General features: G+C 39.7%; 2 protein-coding genes across 3 annotated transcripts; one reads left to right on the top strand and one right to left on the bottom strand.

Annotated features, from left to right (window-relative positions):
• Window positions 1-3,286: 3,286 nt before the first annotated feature.
• LOC101467770 (tetraspanin-13) lies at window positions 3,287-8,201 on the bottom strand. 2 transcript variants are annotated; one of them, XM_004573554.5, is made up of 7 exons: window positions 7,991-8,201; window positions 6,451-6,618; window positions 6,259-6,339; window positions 5,069-5,179; window positions 4,865-4,975; window positions 4,636-4,736; window positions 3,287-3,943 (listed from the first exon to the last, which is right to left on the bottom strand). In XM_004573554.5, the coding sequence occupies exons 1-6, from the start codon at window positions 8,051-8,053 to the stop codon at window positions 4,662-4,664; spliced, it is 609 nt and encodes a 202-aa protein (XP_004573611.1). In that variant the 5' UTR covers window positions 8,054-8,201; the 3' UTR covers window positions 3,287-3,943; window positions 4,636-4,661. The 2 variants fall into 2 exon arrangements, with proteins under 2 accessions (XP_004573611.1, XP_076746391.1); XM_076890276.1 differs by having other exon boundaries at window positions 4,652-4,736.
• A 3,697-nt stretch (window positions 8,202-11,898) lies between these two features.
• Window positions 11,899-12,926, top strand: LOC143412446 (uncharacterized). The gene is made up of 4 exons (XM_076889549.1): window positions 11,899-12,280; window positions 12,517-12,597; window positions 12,677-12,784; window positions 12,865-12,926. The coding sequence occupies exons 1-4, from the start codon at window positions 12,220-12,222 to the stop codon at window positions 12,924-12,926; spliced, it is 312 nt and encodes a 103-aa protein (XP_076745664.1). The 5' UTR covers window positions 11,899-12,219.
• The last annotated feature ends 2,438 nt before the right edge of the window (window positions 12,927-15,364 follow it).

Below are 15,364 nucleotides of genomic sequence, written 5' to 3'. Positions count from 1 at the left end.
GTACAGTACTCTTTTCGTTCATATTTTTTAAGGAAAGAAGTTCCTAAAGTATTAATTCTACACTACGAAAATACTAAAGAAAAATCCTGTTTTAAAAAGGTTTAAGTACACTTGAGTATGAGTTTAAGTGTATCAGTACATTATTAAGTTGTGTTAATGATAGCCACAAAGTTGAGCACTTAACTACATTTTGCAGAATGCAACAATTGTAATATTCATGAAATGCTCATTTTAAAAGGAACAACATTTACCAAGTTAGTAAATAAGAGAAAACCACAGATCAATAAAATAAATGTGACTAAAAGCAGACCCTAAAAGAAAGACACAACTTAGAAAACCTGATAGGACTGAACTCTAAAATCCAAGGTTAAAAGGTGAGTTGTGTAGTGAGAAAAACGGTAAGAGATATAATAACCTACACGAATAGCAAAAGTGCAAATACCCATGTGTCAAGAATGGGATTAAATGTTTTGTGTCCTTCAAACAGAACTGCTTTGTGGAAACTACCTGGAAAGTATTTACAGTATCATAAAAAAAACATAGCTGGATAGTGTAGTGGTAAAACTACACACCGGGAGGTGCAAGTTTGATTCCCACCCGGGGCGTCTGTAAGGGTCCTAACCCCCCCCCCCCCCCCCGAGAACCTTAATAGACAACACTAGTTATTCCAACATTTGGAAGAAGGGACTTTCACAGAGCTATAGATTGATGAGGTACAACACACATGCTACGACAAGGGGGAGCCAGGATGACAAGTTGGGGGGGAGATATCATCACCCGCAGATAGAAGAACTGACCTGAAAGACTGAAACCTGGATATATAAAATTTTTTATTTATAAACGTGTATCTAAATCTCACTATCATGAGTATAATAAAGTATAATAATAATAATAAATTAAAATAAAAATCCCGAAATGAAATAAATAAATAAAGGACTAAAATGAAATAAATGACCTGACTATTCTATAGTTTGCCCACCAGGGGGTGCTGAAGACCGGATGATACTTTGAAATACAAAGACTAGACATAAAAGATGGGTGTAAATACTACAGTCAGAAAAGAGAAGTAGCAAAATCATGCATCCCCTATAATCACCAGCAGGGGGCATCTTCTCTGGATGTGTAACTGTACAGAAGTCTGAGACAACACTGATGCTTCCCACATGATCAATGACCTCAATAAAATCCTGATGAGTTTATGGTCTCAATCACTAGTTTCGAGTGTTACCTAATACAGCACTGGTTTTATTTTGGAAACGAGTCCCATTAGAGTCCAAAAGGGTGCCGCGCAGGATGGGAATTAGGTCAGGCTTATCTTGTAAATGAAGACTTGATACTATAGGAGTGTACAGTGTCCTTTAGCAGTCCTGGAGACCAGTCCTTGCTCTGTCAGTCAAAATATGTGTGCTGTTACCAACAAATGATAAAAGCCTTTCCTAATTTAAAATGGAGCCTTTTAGCCACGGCTCATATTTTAGCATTTCTTCAGTTCTGGTTCCTGCACCTGGACAGGTTTGAGTTCACTGCAGATCCAGAGGATCTCAGTGTATCAGTCCATCACAGCCTATCTCAGTAAGCGCCAGTGCAGAGAGCACCAGATGACAATGTGATAAATGCTGTCACAACAAGAGCCTCAGTGCTGCAGATGCTCCACACTTTCTCAGATGAGAAGGACAGTTAAAGGTGAAGGATCTCAGTGAAGTCAGAGATGCGATCGTCATTTGGACGACTTTTCTTGAATCCACCCTGACAGTATTTCTAAATGTGAGAGTTTAGTTCTGTCCTTTTACACCCCAAACTGCTTTTTTCATTTATTTTTGGTACTGTTGCACTGAATGAAAATTAACTGCAAAAACAAAATAACCTGACGTTCTTATAATTCAGGCATTAAAAATCATGAAAAACACACAGACCATGTGCTTCCTCCCAGCTTCCTTTAAAATGAACTTTGACCCTGAAAGCATTTCTAATATTTTCCTGCCCAGAAATGTTGATTTTAGATTTCCCCTCCTCTTCCTCCTCCTCCTTCTTAAGAAAGACATTTCAAACTACTCTTTGTGTGTTGAGATGTAAACTTCTATAAGAAACAAAGTCCAGAAAGCAAACAGCTGATATTTAAGTCAGATATGCTGCAAAACAACCCATACCGTTCAGACAGAGGTTTGAATTTCATTTTCTACAGTTGCATTGGCACATTTGAATACAGAAGGCCTTTATTATTTAATGTGTACACAAAGCATTTTGTTTCACCTGCCAAATCAGCAGCCGAGCTGTTTGAGTTCACAAACATGTTGATGAACAGGCTTGACCGCCTGAGGACTGCAGTTCCTGATCTGCATCCTGTTCAGGGTGAGGAATGAGAGTGAGTCACGTGGCTGAGCAACCTTCACCTCGGCAACAGCACGGATCTGGCAAACAAAGCTCTATGACCGTGTCTGTGCCAGCACCTCAGTCCTGCTGCTTATTTGAAAAATGAAGGAGAGCTGTTCCAGTGACTTGGGATGTGCTTTAAACAAGTGAAAACAAACCAGCTTTGCCAGGTTCGACTTTAATCTGATCCTAATCTTAATTTGTTAGCGCTGCAAACAGCCAAACCCACTGTGAAAAAACAATTCAGTGTACACGTTCAGCCCGTCTCAGGCAGTGGTGTGTCCTCATCCAGCCAGCATTGTGCTATTTGCATAAGGTGTATTGTTTGCGGAGCTCACACAGCTTCTCTTTATTAGCGCTTCAAGATGAGACAGAATAATCATTGAGATTCTTTGAGGAAAAGTTCAAGAAGGAGTCTGTTTAACCAGCGACTGGTCAGCTCAGCTTAGTATAAAGAATGGAAACAGGAAGGAAATGTGATAACACTCAAAATGACAAAATCTGAGCAGTTTATTCAGCTGTCATTTCCTGTTGGACAAGTCAAACTGTCTGCCAAGAAAGAGCTGCAAATATGCTTCATTTGTTTCAGCCAGAGAAAGACGGGAGCACAAACCAGGAGCTTGTAGTTTTCACTGACGGGCCTCTCCATCACATCGAGACCACCACGCTCCATGACATGTTCAGAGCAAAGAGTCGCTCACTCAGGGAAACAACATAGGTTACGTGATGAGGAGCGTGTATTTCCCCGGCCTTCATTATTAAAAGTAATCATCAGTGCATGCTTAGCCTTACTCTTCTTTACTGCCAGAAAGGCTTGGGTGGCTTTTATAGGGATAGGCTTGGATTTTGTTTTGGCCACGTGTTAAGTAAGCTTAGCGTGTAAGTAAGCTTCAAAAACTAGAAGATATGTTTCAAATGAAGTCTTAAACATTTATTTTGACAGCGTTTTTCCATTAACAGCTTTCACATTTGGTTTTCTAAAAAACAAACAGGAGACTTTAACTTAACCTAAACCCCAACTCCAACTGTAAATGAGTCAGCAGAGGCCTGATGAGTGTTAAATCAGCTTAACTTGATGACTGCCTTCACATAAATACCAGAACCAGTGAGAGTTATGACAGTAACATGCATCGAAAAAGAAAAGTATATGACTGACCATCCTTCAAAAAGACATCATTTTCAAGCCCACAGTCAACAGAAGCTTGGATTACTACGATCACATGACATAAGATTATCTCCATTTCAGTAAATAACTACTCATACTTGGTCTCCTTCTTTAACAGAGACATAAGTAAGACAAGAATCCTGACTTCAAATATATCTGTGAGAAAGTAATGACAGAAGCATAACAGGGAAAAAAAGAACAGTTCATTTAGAGAAGTGTGAGCAGCAGCATGTTGCTTATGTCGCACTCGAGACCAAAGTTGATTGTAGCTCCTGGTGACGTCCTGACAAAGAGAAAAGTCCAGCACACGTCAAACAGCACGTGCCTTATACGAGCACACAGCTGATTAACATGTTTCAGCACAAGCCGGCTTATATACAGTACACGAGTCCTATCGGTGTTTTCATCCTAGAAATTAAATGAGAAGAAGAATTCACAATGTTCACAGTGAGAAAAAAACAAAACATGCTTCTTATATTAAGTAGCAGTTATAAAAGAAAGACTGAAACCTTTAAAGATGAAATAATTCAAGCAAGAAGTTGAATTCATGATCACTTTGTGACAATGACATGTCAGCTTACAGAGAGCGAAGCATTGAATAACACAGACGTCTAATAAAATTAAAACCTTGTTTGCAATCGTACTTTTCTAACATTGCACAACATTTTACTGCCTGCACCATTTACACAGGGAGCTTTTATGCCATGTTGATTCACTGTGTCATTAGTAATAAACATGGCAGGGACTCCGTAGGTAAAACTGTTGCCTCACAGTGAGAAGCTCCTGGGCCAGAGCCACAGCAGGCATCTTTTCTTACGAGTAATATCTAAGCTAAAGCTGGATCCATTATTTTTTCCTCATTTCCTGTCAAATGCGTACAATTTTAAAAGTGTGGAGATATTAAACAGCCAAAGTTTAGGTAAGGCCAGAGTATGATACGGTTTGAATCATTTCAGCTGTGAGGCTTCGTGCTTTCAAAGGATGCAGGATTTTAATCCCGACTGTGCATCAAAAGTTGCAGACTCGTTTTAGAACTTACAAACACAGAGATAACTTCGGTTTATGAAACAAAAGAGAAAAAAAATGATTCAGCGGCGCACTTTTGGGTTGATTTACATGCGATCGGTTACAGGAAGGCTCTGGGATTGGATCGAGGATCTTTGAGGTTTCTGTATCTGTGGGTGAGCCAGACTCCAAGGACCTGAAATCAACAACAAATGAGCAGCTGTCAGTTTTCTCAGTATACAAAAACCTCCTGCAGCACACATCAGCACCCGTTCACAGCAGACTACAAGTCTTTTAGCTTCACTGTAATGACATTTTCCCGACCTCTGTGAAACTGAAGAAGAGGCCGATGCCGCCAACAAACTGCAGCACCTGCCCGGCATAATTCTGGAGGATGTCTGCGCAGGCCACACAAGATGAAGTGTTAACGCAGACCTGGAGGAACAAAACAAGCAAACAAAACACAATCTTGACCAAGTTGCTTCTTAGAAGAAAATCTAGGAAATCTTTTCAGAGTGTTTTACTCACAGCAGGACACGAGCTGTTGTCCACTTGAGAGAAGCCGCAGCAGTTTAGAGTCCTCTCCAGGTCCTTCTGTGTGCCTTTAGACTTGTTCCATCCGGCCTCCAGCAGCAAGTTCTGCAGATGAAAATCAGCATCACTGGAGCTCAATTCATGTATACGAGACTTAAAAGTAATCCTGAAATGATCCTTTATTTAGACCTTGCATATTCTCATTGATTTGTCTCGCTTTGCTCCACAGTGAATTTTGCATGTGCCTCACAGAGCCACGCAAACATTCTTTAATTAAAGTCCTGCATTCAGTAGCTCCTTAAACAGAAATGACCAACTCTGAATAAGTTTGCTTTTTAGAGTATATTCCTAAATTGTTATCATTAAGCTCTACTATTTTTAGGATGTTGCAATCTGGTAGAGGAGTCTCAACAGTGTCAGTTCAAGCAGGCCACTGTGTTGACCCTGAGTCCACACATGTTGTCCTGTGATCAGGAAGCCATTATAAGCGCTATAAAACATGTAGGCTCTTTATATGGAGGAAGGAAAGCCTGCAACACTGCAGACAACATAATTTAGAAGACTTAGATATCAGTGTGTCACTGTTAAGGCACAGTAAGATCTAACATTAATGTTGCTTAAACTCAGATTTTTATTTGGCATGTAAATCAGGTGCAGCTCTGCTGTTAACTGTCTGAATGTACAAAGCTAAATATAATGTAAATAGCCTGAGTGCAAATTTCTGCCTGCTGATTCTACCACTTTGTTTTTTTACATATTCGTATTCACCGTTGTGGAGGTCCCAGAACAGAGACATGAAATCAATTATAAATACTGCGTTTCCACATAAAACAATCTTGTTTTAACTACAGTCCCTAACACTGAAGCTACCAGCAGTTCTCCAAGTTTGTTCCTGGGACTAAAAGTCCCATTTGTGTTTTTTAAAACCTGAAAAACCTAATTATGATTTATATTTTTAATGATTCACCTGAATCTGCACAGTAACTACAATCAAGCATCTATAACTGAGTAAAATATCAAAGAGTGACTCTCAAAATACAGAAGAAACATAGCGGAAATACTCAAATATAAAAACAATACTGGAATAGAGCCGTTAAAGACGTTTGTCTGCCTGTAACTGTCTAAAAGCCAAACGGTGTCCAAAATATTGTTTGGATTGTTGAGAAAAGACTAAATAAACTTACCTGTTGATCTTTATTGAGAGCCAGACATGCACAGGACACTGAAAACTGCAGCACAAACACTATGGAGAGAACCATCATGTACTGGACCAAGTTGAGGACGTTTAAAGCGTGTTGTTGCTATGCCTACGAGCCATTAAAACTCAGGACACACATCCACTAGAGCATAAAATCCTGGATTTGTGTGAAGGATACAAAGAAGAGCAGGACCTGGTGGTGCTTTAGGGCACCGCACAGACCCACAAAGGCAACAAAGAACAGGAAGACTCCCACGCCGATGACCCCTGCCACCACCTGGATACTGGAGACCAGGCCAAACCATTTCCCCCAGGCTGCCACGCCAATCAGCAACAGGCTCACCAGCTGAGGGGGAAAGGTGTGATAACACAAGGAAAAAGAAGGAAAAGTCTCATTTTTTAAGTCTGGACCAGGAACTGTTTTTAAGGAGGGGCAGGAATCAACTTTCAAGGTGCTGATTGCAGAATGAAACTAAGCTCACTAAGCAAGTAAAATCGGAATATGCTCTCCCTTCATTTCTTTCACTACATCCATGAAACTTCCCTGAGGTCCTCTTTTCCTCCTGCCTGGCAGCTTCTTTGTCCACTATATCCTCCATCTCTCCTCTACAGTAGCCATTTAAGTATTCCTGTGTTATATTAGTTTCTACATCAACGTGTTGATAAAAATTTTGAACTTTGGTCTCAACACTATTTACTTTAAAGCTTTAGTTGTTTATTTTTTGCAGATTAGAAAAGTTCTATTTCGAGATGTTCCCGTGAAGGAACATTTCAGATTGAACTGCCTCTTCTGTCACTGCTGCTTGAACTGAGTGGCCGTGGCTCATACGTGGAGGATCCTGCCCAGCGTCTGCATCACTTACTGAGAGAATTGAACACTGCAACACTGAAAATCTTTCTTCACTTTTTTTCTAGACGGTGATTTGATGAGCTCTTAATTTTGTTCCATTTTATGGAGCTTTAATCAATTTGATCATTGATTCATTCATTTTACCTGTCAGAGCTTATCCTAGAAATCTACTATGACATCATGGTGTGTCATTATAAAGCTGCTTAGCAACAGCTACACCATTAAAGTCAATTAATCATTAATCATTTTGGTCTAGTAAGTGATTATGAGTACTTTTACTTAAATACTTTTGTTTGTTTGTACTATTACTTAAGCAGGATTATAATTTTTACTAAAAGAGTGCAAATACTTGTTTATGTATGAGGGCACCTGACCCAGTGTATGCTACACTTTTTAAAATTTCTGATGAAATAATCATATTTCCTGTGTGAAGCCCGTTTGAGAAATTTCCTTTTATGACATTACATTAACAATTTGACGCTTCCTGTGTGCTTTTTTAAATGTTTTACAGCTCATGGGAAAGCAGTAAACAGCACTCAGTTTGATTATTAAACAAAACAAGGAAGAAAAGGCCACATAAACACTGCTGATATATTAAAGTTGGGCCTAATACTGGATCAGCTTTCAAAACGTCATGTTACGCACTTTTTTGGCACTGGAAATAAAAGTTGAAGTAGAAAAATAATAAAAACAGTAATAAAGAACCTAAAAAGTAATCATTTACGCATGCCACCTCGTTGCCATGGCAAACACGCATTTTTTTTCCTCCGCTCTTAGTTGTAAATTAACCGACTAGAGAGGTCTCACGTCAACTGGCCCTCAAGGAGACATTTTACCCTCCAGCAAACATCAACATATTTCAACTCACCACATAAAGGATGTTGAGCGCGCTGAGTGCGTTCTTGGTGCAAACGAATCCGCCGCAAACCATCGCTGCTCTCGGGACAAAACGTTTAAAAACGAGATTTCTTCTCCTCCAGCTCTCTCGGCGTGCCTCTCTTGACGTTAAGGGTGGCTGTACCTGCTGATCTGCAGGTGGAGACCCGACAGGTGCTTCCTGGAGAGATCCTGCGCGCTGATTTGTCAGCTGAGGTGACTCACTGATTGTTGTTCAAGCAGTTGATTGCAGAAATTTCGAGATGATCTCACAAGAAGATTTCACAAAGTTACTTTGGTTCATGGTAACTTATTCATTTTAACGATTAACATCTCATAACGCAGAAGTAAAGGTCCTCTCACAGGACATGATTTAATTTGCTACAATGATTTGGAGTTAAATCCTCTACACAGTAGGGACTATGTTACTCTATAGTTCCCCCTTGTGGATGAAAAGTATATCACAGATGAAGAGTATCGAGGTTTTCTTAATTCGCGGACCACCACGTTCAGCAAAAACAGCTCGTTTAGATCTCAAATGGGCCAAATTAGAAATTGCTGCATGTTTGTTTACATCTCTGACTTACATGAATCTGTGTATTTGCATTCCTGTTTCAGAGATGGAGCGATAAAACATACTAAATGCATTATAATACAACACAATGCTGCTTCTTTATTTGTTGAATGACGGTTCGAGCCCCGGCTTGGACAGTCTCGGTCGTTGTGTCCTTGGGCAAGACACTTCACCCGTTGCCTACTGGTGGTGGTCAGAGGGCCCGGTGGCGCCAGTGTCCGGCAGCCTCGCCTCTGTCAGTGCGCCCCAGGGTGGCTGTGGCTACAATGTAGCTGACATCACCAGTGTGTGAATGGGTGGATGACTGGATGTGTAAAGCGCTTTGGGGTCCTTAGGGACTAGTAAAGCAAATACAGGCCATTTACCATTCATTTCTTTCACTACATCCATGAAACTTCCCTGAGGTCCTCTTTTCCTCCTGCCTGGCAGCTTCTTTGTCCACTATATCCTCCATCTCTCCTCTGCACATGCACAAACCATCTGAGCAACACAATGCTGCTTCTTTATTTGTGCCAGCAGAGCTTCATTACAAATGATAATATCAATAGATATATAACATCAGCTTGTGTCAAATCCACACGAGCTTCAGATTATCTCAGTATTTAGTTGTCTCCCCTTTTTGTTTAAATGACAGCAGTCTCATAGGTCATAGGTCACATTATCCTAATATGTTCTGACATTTTTTTTCTTCAGAGCTTCATGCATGAACATGATTGTGTTGGAAAGTCCAGTAACAGTCAGCAATCTTTGGTTTTCTTTGGTCTTCAAAGCCTCGAGGTGTGCTCACAACAACAGTTTTCCCAAGGTGTTTCATATTGTAAGGTAAGGACCCTACAAAGAAGCAGAGATTGCTGATTGTTTTGGGTTATCCATGTTTTCTTAACATTATTCCATTTGAATTAATTTTATATAAATATACTTATATTTTAATTGATTCTCCAAAAGTTGATTCTGTTCATCTGGACGTTTTCAGTGACGTCTTCAGTCTCAGCTGACTGCAGGTTCACTGGGCTGGTTTCAGTCATTATGCAAATGTCCTGTTTATAAGATTGGGGAAAACACTACGTCCAGGTGAACAGAATCAACTTTTGGAGATTTACTTAACTGGATGATTGATCATACATCAAGACATTTTAATTGATTACACTTAATTGAATTGAAGTGTAAACAGAGAAAACCCTAACAATCATATTCCTAGTAACCCCAATAACAAGCGATCTCACTTCACACACAGTTTCAGACTCTGTCATGTTTCCCTCTGTCACAGTGCTTCTGAATCTTCTGAACCTTGAAGGACACCCATATTTCTAACAGGGGAACAAAGACTGCAGGTTGATTTAGCCAAAAAAGATTGATGTATGATCAAATCTACAGTTACCCCCAAGTCTTTAGTGGACAGATCCAAGTCAAAGAAATGTCAGTTAACTTTTTAAATTACTCTAAACAATTTTAAAGAATATAAAATATTTGATTTTTGTCTGTTTTTAAGTCCTTAAAGTTTCTGATTATTTGCATGTTTGCATGAAACACACGTTGAACTCTTAAACCACACTCTACATGTATTTGCAGTTATTTATTTGTAAAAAATCTTTGGAATCATGTCTGATTTCCGTTCCACTTCTCACGTGTGCACCACTTTGTGTTGGTCTTTCACGTGGAATTCCAATAAAATTGATTCATGTTTGTGGCTGTAATGTGACAAAATGTGGGAAAGTTCAAGGGGGCCGAATACTTTTGCAATGCCACTGTAGTTTTTAATGTTTCAATCAATCAATCAATCAATCAATCAATCAATCAATCAATCAATCAATCAATCAATCTTTATTTATAAAGCACTTTTCATACAGAAAAAATGTAGCACAAAGTGCTTTACATAGTTAAAAGCAGCCCACCCTCCAACTCACTCCCCACACTCTCAATACACATATATCCCCCCACCCCCACCCACACACACATACACACACGCGCACACTTAAAGAGTAAAAATTGGGCTGGGCTCGCATGAGCCAAGTGAGGAAACATTATAACAGGGAGCCGTCTGCACCGGGAGCCGGTCACAGACCGCAGCCTCCAGGCTGGGCACACAGCAGGAGGGAGGCCAAGGAGCCCCCCAACCAGGCTGAGAGGACCCCCAGAGACCCAGCAGCCACGGTCAATAACAGCCCCGGTGCAGAGAGCGCCCTCCGAGGAAACACTGGAGATATGACGCAATACGATATATACAGGGTAAAATGATAAAATAAATAAGAACAGGATACAATATAAATATAAATATAAATAGAGTAAGAAGATTAAAAAATGAATAAGAATAAAATCAATAAATATTAGGTAAATCCTAAATTAATAATAGAATAACAGGATAGAATAAATAAGCATAAAATAAATAAACGCTAAGTAAAAGCTAAATTAAAAAGGTGGTCTTGAGCCTGTTCTTAAAAACATGTACGTTCTCTGCGGCCCTGAGCTCCTCCGGCAGGCTGTTCCACAGACGAGGACCATACCACTGAAACGCTGCCTCTCCGTGAGTATGTGTTCTGACTTTAGGGACAATCAAAAGGCCAGTACCAGAGGACCTCAGGGTCCGCGAGGGTTCGTATGGTAAAAGCAGATCTGAGAGATAAGAAGGCCCAAGACCATTAAGACATTTAAAAACCAATAAAAGAACTTTAAAATCGATCCTGAAACACACGGGGAGCCAGTGCAGCGATTCTAAAACCGGTGTAATGTGGGCCCGCCCTCTGGTCTTCGTCAGCACACGAGCTGCCGAGTTTTGCAAGAGTTGTAAAGTTGAAATATTCTTCTTAGGAAGACCAGAGAGCAGGGCATTACAGTAATCAATGCGACTGGTAATAAAAGCATGCATCAGCATCTCCGTGTTTCAGTGGCATTGATTGAACTGTGATGATTGATTGTACTCAGTACGTACAACGTCTGCCATGTAGGTTAACTGAAGTGTGCTGGAAGTTTTAACCTTTAATGTGAAGCCTAAAAATTGATCACACATTTGAAGTTTCAACACAAACTGATCCAAAACATTAAGCTTTATTGTGGCTGATTTATTTCACTGCTGTATTAGATCAGTTTGAGCTGGATGTGCCTGATAATTTGGAAATGAACTGGAAGTTAAAAGTTAGCTTTGGTTGACATCTGCCTACAAACAGTGTCGAGGTGAACTGATGAAACTCATCATTTTTACAATAACATTCATGCTGCAGTTACTTAGTTTTGACCTTTGTAAACTAACACACACACACACACACACACACACACACACACACACACACACACACACACACACACACACACACACACACTTCATTCACTGAAGGTAATTGTTTGTTAAACTCAAATGAAAAAAATGACCCCACTAGTATCCTGGAAACGTGAGTCTTCCACTCTGCGACAGCCGTCGCTTTGTTCTGACATATTTTTTCTCGTCTTGCAAAACTATCTAAAAAAAGAAAAATGTCCCTCTAATAACCACAACCCTCCCGCTTTCTGACAAAAAGAAGAAGTGCAGATCTTGCAACGGTCCACTTCTCTGCCTCTAAACTTCACTTACACTGACCAGTAAACCCACAGTGGCTGTTTGACTCCGAGATTAACAAAGTAAGTACCGCTGACAATAAACAGCAAACACATAAATAATGGTGGAAGAAGAGAATTATGTGACAGTGATATTTCAGACAAAGAGAGATCCAACATACGGTGAGTGACAGACTTACTTTCTTCCCTTTCATCGCCAAAACTGTGATGTATGTGGTTTTGGGGAACGATCAATACCAGTTGGTTAATTCTGGCGATGTTATGCTACCCAGCATGTCAGTTCTTTCCTAGCACTGCTATTTTTGGTGATCTAAAAAGTAAAGTTTAATAAATAATCCCCACAAAGAACAAACTACAAATGAGTTTTCATTTCCTTTAAACTCTTTTTGTTTTTCCAGTGACGCCAAAAGACACAGAAACAATCTACGACGAGGTGAACACTGAGGACAGGAAATTGGATGCATCCCTTGTAATAACAGGTTATTTGTGGTTTTCTGAACAAATAAATGATATTTTTTATTCAATCATTAAAATAAACATTTTTTTCTATTCTTGTAGAGAATAAAGAGTTAGCTCCACCCTGTAGTCGGCTTGCGTTGGTTGTGACAGGTCTGGTGATTATTTGCCTCATCTTGGTGTCAGTCATCATCGGCCTCAACTTCCGCTGTAAGTCCACCTGCTGTGTATTCAAGGACTTTAGTGTAATCAGACAATAACACTAACATCTGTTTCTTATCTGACTGCAGTTAACACAGTGATGAGCAGCAGCGAGAAATGGCCAACATCACAGCACAGAACCTGCAGCTGATGACACAGAAAACATCCTCAGAGCGACAGACAGAGGAGCTGACCAGACAGAGAGACCAACTCAACTGGACCATCGGAGTCATCATGGAATATCAGGAATTTTCAGTGGAAAAACACTGCCCACAGAAAGGTGAACATGTCTTAGTTTCATATAGTTTTATGTTACTTTTTGCTCACTCCCTGTCACGACTCCCACAAACATGTTTTTATTTGAAGGTTTAATGTTTTAAACTGTTTAAAAATCTTCAAATCTAAAAAACTCTTTGTAACGTATTGTAAAGTTGGATTTCTAAAATGATTCTGGTCTTGTTGTCCCTTTCTTTTTTTGATCAGTGTGTAAACCTTGCCTGGATGGCTGGGTGCTGTTTCAGTCAAGCTGTTACTTTTTTTCCCAACATCAATATTCGGTTTATTGGAGGAGCTGGGATCAAAGTCGTGATCAATGCAAAATGTATCAGGCGGCTCTGGTAGTGATCGAAAGTCAGGAAGAACAGGTGAGCCAGATTTCATTTGTATAGATTTTTTTAAAGTTTAAATAAAGTGAAAGAGCGTTTTCATACACAGAGAGGAAAAACAGTGTCAAAGTTCAAGCGATTTAGACAGGAAGGTTTGAAGAGGAAGTTAATGCAACTATAATTCAAAGTTACCTTCCTTCAGTTCAGTCTTTTCCCACCTCTTTGCCATTTGACTGGATTTTAAGAAAACATATTTCTTCCTCACTCAACACTTAAAAATACTGTAAAAATGGAAACTGCAATCTCTTATTTTAAAACTATTCAGATTCTTGTTCTCTGAAGTGCACTGGGGTTTGCTTTGTATTTGAGTTGTGTTTTGATTCAAGCAGGCCTCAACTTGTACTTAAAAAGAAAAGAGAAATATTCAGGAAAAAGGAACTGCAAGCTTTGAGTGTTCCCACTAGCTCGCTGCTCTCTTTAAAATAGTCTTTGTGGCCTCACTTCCAAATTCAGTAAATGACATGATCTTTGGTCAGAGCTGTGGAAAAGAAACCAGCGATCATTCCTACAGAGTCCCCAGCGTGTTTAAAAAGAGAGTGAGAACGACTCTTCATACATCAGACAAAAGATAGTCGAAGTAAAAGGCACAGGCTGAGAGTTTAAAAGACCAAGAGAAAAATGTTCTTTAATTTGATTGGACAAACTTAAATTCATTTTGAAGAGCTCCAAACTCTAAGCGTCAGATCAGAGTTTGCAGTTTGGAGAGATCATCTGTGGACAGATCTGAAGAAGGTAATTCAGCAACACCTCCCAGGCAATCTGGTCTAACAAGCCCACAGAGTCTTAGCCAAGGAACCCAGCAGCTGTAACTACAGCCAGCAGTCTGGATAGTTGTGTAAACTTTGTCAATATGGGTACTGAGTGTTGATTTCTTGAGGGAACAAAAGCCAGTTTTATCCATTTAAAATGTAAACATAGTGTGCAAAAAAGGAAAAGGTTGTTATTTTTTTTAAACCTTTTTGTTTTTATATTTTGCTGTTATAGACGAGTCATCGTTCTTTTTATCTCAAAGGAAAACTAAAACCCGACTATTATTATGTGGCAGATAACACATGTATTACAAATTTAGGAATTTATCAGCAACCACACTAAGGACTACCACGCTGATGATAAGCACGGCTACTGGATCGGTTTGAGAGCAGAGAGCCCAAAGGACACGTGGACGTGGGTAGATGGAAGTAACCTCACTGTGACGTAAGCATGACCCCCGCCCACCACCACACATACAAATACTTGCCTATTATATCTTACTTAGCTCATCTAATTGACATAATGCTTTCCCTAGCTGCTTAGCCTAACTCTAACCATCACAAATGCCTAACCACAACCTAACTGTAACCCTGACACTAAAACCACATTTGAGCCTCAAAAATGCCTTCAAACTCATGAGGCCTACAATTTGGGCCCATAAGGACTGATGGTCCCCACAAGTATAGTAACAGTCAAAGTTTGATCCTCACAAAGATGTATAAGTGCAAACACACACACACACACACACACACACACACACACACACACACACACACACACACACACACACACACACACACACACACACACACATTTTTCCAACACATTGTAAATACCCTTTAAAAAATATGGCATGGAAGTAAAAAGCAGAACAAAAAAATTGTTTCAACATTACCTCTTCTAATAACAAGAAGTTTAAGATTTACAGCCACAAGAAGTTTACAGTATGAACCAATTCCAAATAAGTTTGAGTTAAAACAACCTTTAGGCTGGAATAGCTCAAGGAAGTGACGATTAAGTCGAATCAGCACATGTTGATGGCAGACTTGTTTTCTGTTTGCATTTTCTCTTTTCATTTGTGAAATGAAAATACACAAAGTGTTTTCATTCAACATAAAAAGACGTCTTGCATGCATCCAAGTAAGGAAAACCCTGGCTAACACTGTTGTGTGAC

Source organism: Maylandia zebra, linkage group LG11, assembly GCF_041146795.1.
Source record: "Maylandia zebra isolate NMK-2024a linkage group LG11, Mzebra_GT3a, whole genome shotgun sequence".
Lineage (NCBI taxonomy): Eukaryota > Metazoa > Chordata > Actinopteri > Cichliformes > Cichlidae > Maylandia > Maylandia zebra.
The sequence above is the reverse complement of the archived record's forward strand: the minus strand, read 5'-3'. Positions and strand labels throughout refer to the sequence as shown.